The 13,230-nt window shown below is 46.2% G+C and overlaps 1 protein-coding gene across 2 annotated transcripts in view; it reads left to right on the plus strand.

Annotated features, from left to right (window-relative positions):
• The window catches only part of WASHC3 (WASH complex subunit 3), a 102,250-nt gene that overhangs the window by 60,140 nt on the left and 28,880 nt on the right, over positions 1-13,230 (plus strand). For both annotated transcript variants that reach the window (XM_086919245.1, XM_086919250.1), the window contains exon 6: positions 7,657-7,721. In XM_086919245.1, coding sequence (XP_086775371.1) covers positions 7,657-7,721 — 65 coding nt within the window. The remainder of the gene's footprint in view (positions 1-7,656; positions 7,722-13,230) is intronic.

The raw sequence follows: 13,230 nt of genomic DNA on the forward strand, positions 1-13,230 counted from the left end.
CATTGCCCCCTAAATGTACTATGACTATAGACGGCGGTGACCTCGTCCGCCCTAACAAACCCTCAAAAAATGCCTGAAACTGGTCAATACAGAGACCGCCCCTTCCGTAGAAGGACATTCTGTACCCGTATTCCCCAGCTACGTGAATCATGTCACCTGCTTCGAATACGTCTGCGGCACGCCTCACGTATGAGTGGCCCACGACCCACACCTCCTCTCTCACAGCCGGTGATGTCTGACCGCTGGCCTGGTGTTGGGTCGACTGCATAGTCCGCCCCGCCTCGAAGGCTTGCGTAACTGAAAACCAAACAAAAGACAAGAAGCGTGAGTACATTATTACAGCTTCACAACATGTGCAACCGCACATACCTCTTATAACAATTGGAGGACCAACGCCCCACTCGTTTTACTTGTTCCACATTAAGACCCCTGGCTGTAACTTCAGTGGCAGCCCCTATCCGAAAGGAATGGGTCCCAAACTCACCCGGGTCCAAGCCCGCTGTGGTAATTGACATCGCGAGCACCCGCTGAAACTGAAACTTCGTCAGTGGGGTGGCGTCCGCGTGTCTCAACAATGTCCCTCCCCATGATGCCACCCTTCGTGCTAGGTAATCTTCTAAACACTTCACCGGACACATGGAGGACCCTGGAATCCTGCGAATGACTATGCAGTCTCCCACCCCACCTTGATCGGTTTTTGACTTGACAAAGGATACAGTCATCGTCTCACCCCTGATCTGAACGTGTTCCCGGCACAAACCCCCCACCACATCCTGTTTGTTCCTTGCCACCAGCTCACTTATCCTCATCGCCCCGTGAAATGCAAGCGTAAAAGCAGCTCGGAACAAACAGGCCTCGAACTGAGACGAGCATGTGGCGTGGAGTGTGGCCAGCAACTGGGCCAACCTATCCAGACCTATCGGGCGCCTCTCATCTACTCTGCGACCCTCAAGGCGTTGCCACCCACGTAGCGCTTTCTGTACCACGAAAGACGCTGTCGGGTCCTGGATATTATGGGCCCTGGTAACGAAGGAAATGGCAGCATGATGCCTCTGGGCTGTAGCCACCGACTTCCCAGCCCTACGCAAGGACATCAGAAAATGTACTACCCAATCCTCGTGCCCCCAAAGCCCCCCTCTCTCAGTCCCCAAAAAGGCTAAATAGGCCCGAAACGCCCCTTCGTATGCCTTCCTCGTCCTTGGTGCTAGACTCTCTCCCACGAGGTAACGAAGTTCGGGGCACCGAGAGACCAGAGAGCTTCGGGAAAGGGTGCCGGCTCTGGGTCCGCTGAGGGAAGGAAACCCGAGAAAGCCTGTATTTGAAAACGAGACAGTGCATCAGCCGCCTGATTCATCACCCCTGGGACATGTTTCGCTCTAAATACCACGTTCAGTTGCATACATAGTAAGACAATTTCTTTAAGCAGCCTTAAAATCATTTTACAACGTGCTGCCTGACTATTGATGCATTCTACAACGGTCATATTGTCAGACCAAAATATGACAGAGTGATTTTTGAATCCATCGGGCCAGGTTCTGAGGGCCACCAAAATGGGAAACAGTTCAAGGAAAGCAATATTACTCATCAGCCCCTCTTCATGCCACCATGTTGGCCACCTTTGTGCCGACCATTTTGTGCCGAAGATGGCGCCAAAGCCCATGCTTCCCGCTGAATCCGTCCATAGACCAAGCTCTTCAGAGGACAAGGCTGGTTTGTTCCAGACGACTCGACCATTGAAATCCGCCAAAAATGCTAACCAAATACGCATATCTTGGCGGACCTCAGCCGATAGTCTTGTGCGATGATGACCCTCCTTTAGGCCGACCATCGCCTGGGCAATCGAACGGGAAAAGGGGCGGGCCATTGGGATCACCCTTAGGGCAAAATTCAACTTCCCCACCAATTGCTGCAATTGATGCAGCGTAACTTTAGATGCAGTAATACACATTTGCAGGGCTGCCCTGAATTTCGACACTTTGGCAGCTGGTAAACGAAAACAACCCTCACTAGAGTCCAACTCGATCCCGAGAAACTCGAGGCAAGTCGTGGGACCCACAGTTTTACCTGGTGCCAATGGCACGCCAAATTGATTCATTAAAACACAAAATTCAGTCAAGGCCCGGGCACATTCATCATCCCCAGCGGCCCCAAGGAACAGAAAGTCATCGAGGTAATGCATCACATTTCGAAAACCCGTTTTCTTCGTGTAAACCCATTGTAGAAAACTACTGAATTTCTCGAAATATGCACAAGATATAGAGCACCCCATCGGCATACACCTATCCATGTAATACGAACCTTGAAACATGAATCCCAAAAGACGTTGGTCTTCCGGGTATACCGGGAGCAAACGGAACGCTGACTCGATATCTGATTTCGCCATCAGCGTCCCGGGCCCCAGGCGATTCAAAATGGCTACGGCCTCATCGAATGATGCGTACCGCACCGAACATATCTCTGGATCAATTGCGTCGTTTACAGAAAGGCCATGAGGAGCTGATAAATTGTGAATCAACCGAAACTCACCTGGGTCCTTCTTGGGGACCACCCCTAAAGGAGAACAAACAAAATTCTGTACCGGGGGAACACTAAACGGGCCGGCAACCCGACCTCGGGTAACCTCTTTCCGGATCTTATCCTGTACTACAGTCGTATGCTGCAAGACGGAAAGCTGGTTTTTGCACGTCCCGACACCCTGAAAGTCCCCCACCGGGATGCGGAAACCATATGAAAAACCGTTTCGTAGCACCCCAGCAGAAGTACGATCTGGGTATTCGCTGAGCCAGGGAATCATCGCCAGGGTATCAATCGGGGTTGGTAAAGGCGCCCCTCGGACTATATTAGACCTGTTTGGCGCCTCCTCTACCCCCATTTTCACCCGATTTGGCTCTGCACGAGGACTCAGAATGGGGTGCCCCACAACCACTACATTCGTGTTTGAATTTACAAGATCCCGGGGGCCTAGTACATTTACTTCTGTTGAAATTGAAACAGAAACCCCTCTTCCCTGTATTGCCGGCGGGTCTCGGATAATCGTCTGTACCCGTACCCGACCGAAAGGGCGTCCCCCCATTTTGGCGGGAGGACTCACCAACAGTACTCCCCACCAACGGCACTTTCAACATCCCCGACTCTTTCATTTTATTCCATGTCAAAGAATCGTAACAGTCCCAGGTTAAACTTTTGTTATGCTCCATCGCTTTCCTGAAAAGGTTGTCATAACAGAACCATTGGTTACCTTGGTGCGATGTCGAGTACCCCATAATTCGTGACTGATATACTGGAAATTCAGGGAGCAATTCAGGCCTACGTTCCCCCAAAATTGACGTAAAAACTCCCCAAGCATTACCCCAGTTGCCAATATTCTCATTCACTTTAAAGGCGGCCATTTTGGCGCGCCAAACACTCGGATGCATCAGATCCTTTTGACCCTTAACAGTTTCGACCTCATAATGATCAACGAGCAGGGAGAAAATGTTTACGTATTCCCCCGCCCAAATCTTTTCCTTTATTGCCAAAGGAACATGTTGCCCCAATTTTTCTCTACGAGAGGGTGTTGACTCATCCCTTGCGATCGGCAATGGCCGCTTACCTGCACCGGACGCTACTTCCGCCCCTCGTGGCTTGTCTATCACCGCATCCGGCGCGGGCACCTTGGCTGTATCACGTTTCTCGCGCAACTGTTTCATGAGTGCTTGCGCTTCGGCAGCCGTGGCGCCCCCGCTACTGTCCCCCAACCACGCTGCTAACTGTGCCGCCAACTCGGGAGGCATATCCTCAGCGGATGTCGGGGTGACTACGACCGGAATCGGATTCCCTTCCTGCGGTACCGGGGCCGGTACCGGGGCTGGCGGCTCGAGCGGGGAACAGGGAACCGGGACGTCTCCCCCGACCGGCCCCCTTCTCGGCCTCTTAGGCCTCCCTCCGGCCGGTGGACGCCCCGATCCCTTTTCACCGTCTCGCCCCGCCAACTGCTTCTTTATCTCGGACATTTCCTTCATGAGAACCCGAACCATCTGGTCAGTCGACATTCTCTTCGCGCCTTTCTTGGGCATTTTTCAAACGAAGTATCTAGAAGACAAAAAGAAAGATTAAAACGCTCAAAATTGGCTCTTCGTTCTGTCCCGAGCTCACGTGCAGCGAGGAGGTGCAGCTTCAGAGCACAAGAACAAGAGGATGTCTTCTGGTCTTGCGTCCCTTTTTATCCGTCTTCAGGGCGGGCGTATACCCGCCCCTGCCTGCCCCGAGGGCGTGGCTGGCTGCGTCAGTGTCTAGGCCAGCCCACTCTAGGGCGGGAACAGGCGCGCCCCGGCTACGCCGCTTCGGGCATACCAGCCGAGACGCGCCTCCCGCCCAAAAATGGCTTCCCGGGGGGATCGAGGCACTCAGCCATACGTTCGGGGGGACCAAGTTGGTCGCCCCTTTCCATTAGTAGTCTATAGTATCACAGCGAAACTTGTGAATTTTATGCTTGTGGATGTCCTTAGCATATTGATCAAGTTTCGTGGTAATTTCACCCAAAGTAGACTGCTATTCATCCGCCTCCATAATGAGTGCTAGAGCATCTTGCAATTCCTTGATTTCTTGCTCTGAACCCACTTAAACCTGAGAAAGTTCTTCCACTGTCAAAAGAATTGGGTCCAGCGAGCACTTAAGAAAGGCGTACCACCTACCCATGAGTTTTTTATTCATTTTAAAAAGCATCGGTTTGATAGCTAAGCGCAGGCCTCTCAGTATTCTACTGGCTTTGATATTGAATAAGGGTTGTCGCGTGTTATCGCTGGTTTATCTGTCTGTGCATGAGATATTCCAACTGTCTGATTTGTTGGGTTACCGGTCCATGTGAAGTGTCAAATGTCCTAACCTCTCGAATGAGCCCGTAAATGTTGTGCGCCTCAGATGAAGTGTAAGCTTTGGTCTCCGCTTTATTTTCAGTCAAATGTAAAATGTCCACAAAAGACATAGCTTAGTGTAAAAATAGCTGTAGTGGCGGAAAAAATTATTGAAAAACAAGTCGGTTCAGACTGTAACAAACACCTCTCTAAACATAATTTGCTTAGTTTGTTTCTTCAGAAGATCATTTCTGTCCAGAGATAAAGCACGTACTTTCGCGTCGTTTGTTCGGTTTAGGCAATTACGGTTAAAGGTATGATCCTGGTGATTTGTACTCATTTGCATGATCTACTTGGATTAGCATTTCACAAGAGTTTTCCCTTTAACCGCATCCGCGCTCAGAGAATTCTGCTCGCATGCTCAGATTTTCAAAATCCCATGCTTCATGACGAGCTGGGCTCGGCATCAGCGTGCGAGGAGGCTACGCCATGACGAGCCCAGCTCGTCATGAGCGTGGAAGGGGTTAATTCACTTTTTCAATATGCGACTGAGTATCTTCTAGGCAGTTTTCAGACACACTGAGTGAACACATGGTGTTTTCTTCGCACACTGATGAAGGTTTCTATAACACACATTGCTGCACACTCTAGTTATTTAGCAAATATCCTCTACTCTTTAGCATAATGTTCAAATGCCCCGACCCCATTTGAGCCAGTTGTACCATTTTATTTTTTACAGCATGTTTCGATCAGACAGCTATTCAATTGAATTTATGAAATTGATGTTTCAGATTCCCCTGATGAAGGGCTATTGTAACGCCCAAAATGCATTGGGAGAAACCGTTTGTACTACAATATCTTTATCATGCAACTTGACTTATTTCAATGAACTCTACATCATCTGCGTCTTTTGGAAATAAAGCAGATTGAGCAACATTCAACGGTTCACCGTTTGGATTGATGATGAATGGATACATAGATTTATCTGTTTACTTTGTTTAAAGACTGATTGATTTTGCAAATTCCTCTTCATATTGTGTTTTAACATTGTGTACACTCTTATCGTGACCTACTGTAGTGCACTTAGTATCCAGGATACACATCCAGGTTTTGCTTTTTCCATATGAATCAGGCGGCTGGCAGAGCCCCCTACTAGGTGCACACTTGATTCATATCAGCAATTTGATATTGTGATTACTTTTATTATAATTTGTTGAAGTTAGTGTATTGAACCTGTACACATCTCAACATATTCTATAAGTGGCATTTCTAAATGAGTTATGCCAAACCGTCTTTACCGCTGGAAAGGGTTTGGGATGGCAAATCCATTTATAGGAAACATTGTGAGGCTGCTCCACTGCAGTCCACTATTGCAGCCTGAAGTAATGTCAACCACCTCATCATTTTAACCTATGGGAAGAGCAAGCCTCATAAGTAGTGAAAACCCACACAGGTATTCCTCACTACCTGTGCGTGTGTGCGCTAGTGCACACACAGACCTGCAATGGCAGGGTGGTATATAATCCCCAGCACCAGGGGTGCAAGTGCACCCACCCGAGTCTGCAACGGCAGACTGGACATGGGTTTACTAATACAGGTGTCGGTGTGCACACAGACCTGCAATGGCAGGCTGCACATGCAATCACGGGGACCATAAATGCAGGTGTGCACATATAGCAGCCTGCAATGGCAGGCTGTTCAGGAGTTTAATCACGATGCGAGTGTCCGCACAGCCCCTGCGTGGCCCAGCTGGACTTACGCAATTGCACACACCCAGTCTGCGATGGAGGACCGGACACCTTGCCACTAGCACCATGGGTGCAAGCACATGGACACAGGCCTGCAACAGCAGGCCTGACCCTGGTGTTAGAACACCGGAGAGGCAAGTACACACTCACCGGTCTGCAATGGCAGGCCGAGCACCTATCCAAAATGCCCTAGGTGCCAAGGTGCATCCTCAAGCCTGCAACGGCATCCTGGACACGTATTCGAAACAGTATAAAGGCTGGTGCACACACCCAGTCCTGCAATGGCAGGCTGGGCACATAGTTAACACTCCACTGGCGCAAGAGCGCACTCTCAGGTCTGTGTGGCAGACCGGCCCATGTTTCAGGCAGAATCGATACATAGTTGGCAGGCTATCCGTTGGATGCCACAATCAGTGCTACGTCCAACTACTAGTTAGTGCTGTACCCTCCCAGGGTATGTGGTGTATTTATTTACGGGGCACACAGAGGTACGAAACGTAAACCCATTGTGTACGCACCCCGTTCCTAATGCGGGCACACGCACCTTCTCTCTGCAGTACAGGGGGATGGTGCCCAGATTCCTATAGTCATGTGGAGAGAGTCGGCAAAGACTAGGAGGGAAAACCTAAACGGTTTGGGGTAAATTCCCCCTAAGGGCCATTTCCAACAATTACGCTTTCGATTTTCTCTCTTCCAAATTCTGCCATCGTGCAGAACAGGCTTTGTGAGCGTGAAAAATATTTAATTATTGCTTCCCTCATCTTCCGCAACAATCTGACGCACTTAAAAGCATATGAAAGGCAGTGGTGGACCCTATACATTCAATTACTTCATAACCGGGGAAAGACAATGGGTGTAATTCTACCCCAAAGTCTAAAAAAAAAAACAACAATCAAAAGTCTCAATATATTTTTGATGCAGAATTGAGCTGTGGAAATTCCATCATTAGGTCGCTGAAAGTAAAAACTTTTTTTAATGTTTCACGCTGCTTTTAACAGATTCTTTCATATCCATTAATCTTCAGACTTTGGCTGTAGCCCATGTTTATAGTGCATTTTTTTAATCTTTGTTTAAAGGGTGTTCCTGTAATGGCAATCCGAAACAAAATGATCGCAGAGGGACTTGATCCAAATCTCCTAGAGTAAGTAAAGCCTTTGATTTCCAAAACGTGTGAATGCTGAACAACTTCATATGTATTTTCTGCTATTCTGCAGTCCGTTTATGAATGTTCAAGAAAAAATTATGCATCTCTAATGATAATTGATGGTTGCATAGTAGACCAACCAATTTCTGTCATGGGCAGGAAACATTACTAGGGCACAAAATAATTTTATTAAAAAATGGTTAATCTTGTGCAACTGTTTTAGCTACAAATTGAAGATATCATGATTTAACTACTGTTTATTTATTGATGTATACACTTTGTGGGCATATGCATTGTGAATGCTAGCATGTACCTCATCTGAAAGAACATATGTAAAGAATGTCTATCTTTATAAACTAGACTCCATTCCAAGTAGCTGTGCTTGCCTTAGGCCTTTCCCACCTTTCTTTTTGTACCAATGTTTGCCTTCCATGTAAGCACCGATAGCAAGTTATCAATTTTCTCTGCTTTCTAAGGATCCAAATGGGATGATTACTACTAAAAGTCTGAGTGACGGGAGCTGATTGTGGCTATTAGAGAGGTCCTAATATTTACTGCTGCAAAAACTGTTGGCATATTTTACTTGAAATTACTGACGTCGTTATACTTTTCTTCCAGGGGAAGGCAGTATAAAAAGCACAATTGATATACCAAAGTTATGTCTGTTTGCCATTCAGATTTGTAATTTTTCCTCTTTGTACCATTTTCCAGCACAATTGTCCACTGATGTGTGAATACCCCCAGGAAAAGAACTAAGACAGTACTTCAGCTTAAAACAAATGCCGTGCCATTCAAAATTCACATAATCCTACTGCTGTTCCCTTGTGTGCTGGCTCATAAACGTGGTAGAAATTAAGATCCAACAGTACCCATGAAAAGGGAAGAAGGTAGTGCACAAAGCTTCTATCATGGTTTCTAACCACACCCATTAAACCCAGAGAAGCGGTAACAATGTGAGATACTTGTGATTCAGCATTCAACATAGCACCACATTGTTCAAGATTGCTTAAATCGTGATATTTGATGCATCTAGACCAGAGTTTGTGTCCTATAACAGGGGAAACTTGTGGATTATTTATTATCAGTTAGAGAGTAGTTCTTTTGTAACCTATTACAGCATACTTTACTTATAACTTTGACAAATCGAGTTTGAAACCAGTTCTCATCTGCACCTGAAGATTTTACAAATGCAGTAAGTTCTCAGAGTATTCACAGATAAGAATTTCATTTTCAAGACAGTGGTCTGTGAAATGTTCGGGTTAGGTTAATTTTCAGATTAATTTTTGGGAATGGGGTTGCTTCCAGATATATTTGGAAAGTACAATTATACTTCTTAAGGAATGAGTGAAAGATATTGGGGCAATCACAAATTGAGGTTTAAAATTACAATCTGGAGTATTGGAGTGCAAAGAAGAATGTTGGTATCGAATTGTAACTAAAGATTTGTTTGGAGATTATTGGTATCCTTAACATTTTTGTATTCGTTTTTTGAATTGATATGGGGTAGTAAAGTCGGAAAGTGCATCTTTGAATAGGGTTCCCCCAGTATTTTGGCAGGATTTGACAGGAGTTGCTGACGATTTGACTCTGGGCCTTGGGAGTCAGCTAGAACACCTTCCCTTGCATGTACTCTGACCCCTACACATTACACGTAAGTTGAAAAACTAAATTGGGTTAATCAACTTTTAGGTAAGGCTGCAACAGAAATGTGTTAAAACAGCACTCGCACTATTGATATGAAAGGCAAGTATTACATGTGGGTTGCTTGGGGTTTTTCACCACTCACATCCGATTGGATAGCTTAAAGAATGGCATTGGATGTTTCCAGCCGCGGTCTGAGCAGGTAACAGCGGTGGGGCCGTGTAAGGGGGAATTCCGAGGGACGATGTAGAGGAAAAATAATATTTATCTATTTTTCCCTCTGCACCACCCCTCGGAATCCCCCCTAGCACGGCCCCACTGCTGTTACCTGCAGGGACAGCGGCTGGATGTGATCCTGCTGCCTTAGCCGCTGTATGCCGAAAGCTGCATCAAGCACTTGTCAGAAAATAACCCTACTGGTGAGAGTGAAAGCCCGTTTCTAATGATTTACCCCACTAAGACAAGAATAAGTATATCCAGTCACTTTTCAAATGAAAGGAGGCATGCCAGATATCAGGCTAATACGTCTGCAATCAAACAAAACAGAAGTGCTTTGTTACTGCATAATTTAAAGCAGACTTTCTCATAAAAAAACAGGCCTGCATAAAGAACAAAAATCACATTATCCTAACTCGGAATAGGGAAAGACCATCTTAAACATAATCTGCTAGTTGATAAAAATCAAACTCATTATTGAACTCCGATTTTAGATCCAAATTCCAGAAAGGTTGGCTGTCCCTGCCTGATGGATGATAGCCCCATATTCTGTGCCCACCAGACTTTTTCCCCTCCAGCTGTGATCCCAATTGGATTCCCCATTTCGGAGCAGGCCTAGACTAGATTTAAACAACCCTCATCATACCTGGCTTGGAGAACAATGACCACCTCTGCAGCTGCCCTGTGCCTAGATTCCTGGCAGGAAGACCAGGGAAGTTAAGCATGAGAAGTTCAAACATCCCTTTTCTAAGGAAAGTTAGAAGTAGGGAAGAGTAGCACTAACCCGCAATGGCACACAAAAGTACAGACAGAAACCTTTTAATATATGCAATTTAAGCGAGCACAGGGACTTAGTGTAGGCCTGCCTTTGAAGTTTGCCTACTTCCAGCCAGGCTAGCTCTGCTTCCTCACGGGGGTTGGGGGTTAGATCAATTTTAATTTTTGGTATTTTCTTTTAACTAGTGGGGGAAGAAAGGCCCTCTATTTGACTACGGCCTCCCAAGGGCGGGCTATTCAAGCTATAGCAACCTGAACAGAAACCTTCCATTTCTTTTTAAACAGCCCTGAGTTGAGCTTTCTAGGACTATTTTGACTAGTGTTCTGAAGAATTGATACAAAGATAGGAGTCTCACTTAACATAGATTTATCTCAAAGGGAAGAAACTACTTCATAATAGCTCTTATATCACAGCTCTTCACCAGATGTCTTCCAGTGTGTTTCGCTGAGAGGTTGCTTAATACGAAGAAAGTAAACTCCTAATCGTTCTCTAGTTTTATTTCTTTAGATGTGATTTCATGGTGTTATCTCTTATCTTCTGGTACGTTCAGCAGTGTAATAGCAAGTGTACCAGGTGTTCTGTTTGTCCACATACACAGAGTTGTTGGCACTATCTTCCTGTTTTTCTGGAGAGCCTTTAAGGGGAGAGCCCCACTTCTACCTTGAGCAAAAAAACCTCCGTTCTCTGTAATTGGTTAACTTGACCATGTTTCGTTCTGCATGCTTTGAGGACTGTAAAGCCCAGCATGACCTGAGGGGTGGAAGATTCCAAGGCGAGATAATCAAACAATGGAGAGGGGCCACGTAGCCACCCTCCTGGAGCCAATAATGACCCTTGGGACCGACACCCCCCAGGGTCGGCTCCTGCAATGTCCCGGAGTGCCCACCCCGGGACATTGCAGTTTGCTATGGCTTGCAAGCCATAGCAAATTCTGCTCGGGTTCTAGTCCGCTAGAGCAGAAAAAATACTCTCGCTTACCAGAAGCGGAGCAGAATTGCTTCAGGACAGAGGGAGCTGCTAGCAGTGCCGGCTCCCGAAGGAGGCAGGGTGCTGGTAGTGACCACGGGGGCCTTCAGGTTCCCCCTGCAGTCCCCAGCTTGAGAAAGTGGGTGCTCTGGGTGGGACCAGGACACCCATTATTGAGGCTGGGGCAGTAATCGGCCTGTGGAGGCCCCACTCCCCATTCTAAAAATACCTGGCCCCGGGTTATGGGGTCCCCAGGCCAAAATCGGCCCAGGAAAGGGGGGGCCATACGGCTCCCCTTCCCTTAAAATTTGAAAAAACTAACAAAAAGCTACTGCCATTACGCCGGAGGCCCGCCCCCTTTCTTCATCACTCTGTGATTGCATCTCCTGGGGCTCTGCTTGTTGGGGAATGAAGTCCTCTTGGATTCTGAGGGTTCCTTTGGGGGCCAGAAGTAAGCACTCCTGTTACCTCGAGTAAGCCCGACACAGCACGATTCCTGCGCCCTGCTGCTATTTCAAAAGCCATTGAAATTCTCTTAAAAAAGCAAAAGTGCAGCAACATTATAGTTAGGAAATAGATTTTGAAAAACCTTAGAAATTTACTTAAAAACAAAGGTGACCAGGGTCGTTATAGTTAGAAAATTGAATTTAAACAAACCTTAGAAATTCTCTGAAAAAAACAAAGGTTACAGGGACGTTATAGTTAGGCTCAAATTTCACTTCTACAAAACCAGTGAAATTGGGCAGTTATAGTTACCTGGGCTTACTATAACTAACATTCATGCAGAGCACTGCTTAGGACCTCACATATTACATCACTCATTACATGATCTGTGGCATCACTGATGACATCATCCACAGAACCACTCACACACCTACTCTCACCTCCATACAACCTCTCGTATACCCATTCACACACCCTCACAACCACTGACATAGCCATTCACAGACCTATACCAGTGCTCACACACCTACTCACTCCCACATAGTCTCTCAAACCACTAGTCACTCACTTGTATAGCCACTCACACAACCATTCACTCGCACATACAGGCACTCATACAACCAGTTACTCACCCATACAGCTAGTCACATAACCACACACTCACCCATACAGCTACTCTCACACCCACTTATTTACATACAAATTATACCCACCCACTCACTCACATAACCAGCCTCTCAACACAGCTACTACCTAACCCATGCAAGCTCACTCACTCAACCACTTACATATCCATTCACACATCCATACAAGCACTCACACATCCGCGTGCTCACCCATACAGCCATTCACAAAAACACTCACTCTCCAATACAGCCACTCACACACCAACTCACTTAACGAAACACTCATTCAAACAGCCACTCACTCACTCATTCATACAGCCATTTAGACACTCACTCACCCATAGTCACTACACATCCACTCACCCTCCCATAGAGCCACTCACACTCCACTGAATAACCAATATAGCCACTCATACAGTATTGCACTCACCCACACAGCTACTCACACACCCATACGTATAAGGATAGTCACACAGCCACTCACATGATATATATTAAAAGTAGTATCCCTCATTAGTAGTACATCTAGTATACTATTTTAACTTTTGTAGTACCTTAGTATATTTAAAAATCATAAACTCTTACAAAATATTTACACTCTCTTGATGGTGTCATCAGTGAGGTCTTCTGTGATGTTACTGACCATGTGATCAGTGATGCAATATGTGAGGTCATAAGCAGTGTATAGTAGGGGTCATATGGTATAGTTAGCTCAGGTAACTATAACTGCAGAATTTAGCTGGTCTTGTACGAGTGAAATCTGAACCGAACTATAACGTCCCTCTAATCTGTTTTTTCCTTCAGTGAATATATATATATATATATATGTTCACAA

Source organism: Lissotriton vulgaris, chromosome 1_1 (assembly GCF_964263255.1).
Source record: "Lissotriton vulgaris chromosome 1_1, aLisVul1.2, whole genome shotgun sequence".
Lineage (NCBI taxonomy): Eukaryota > Metazoa > Chordata > Amphibia > Caudata > Salamandridae > Lissotriton > Lissotriton vulgaris.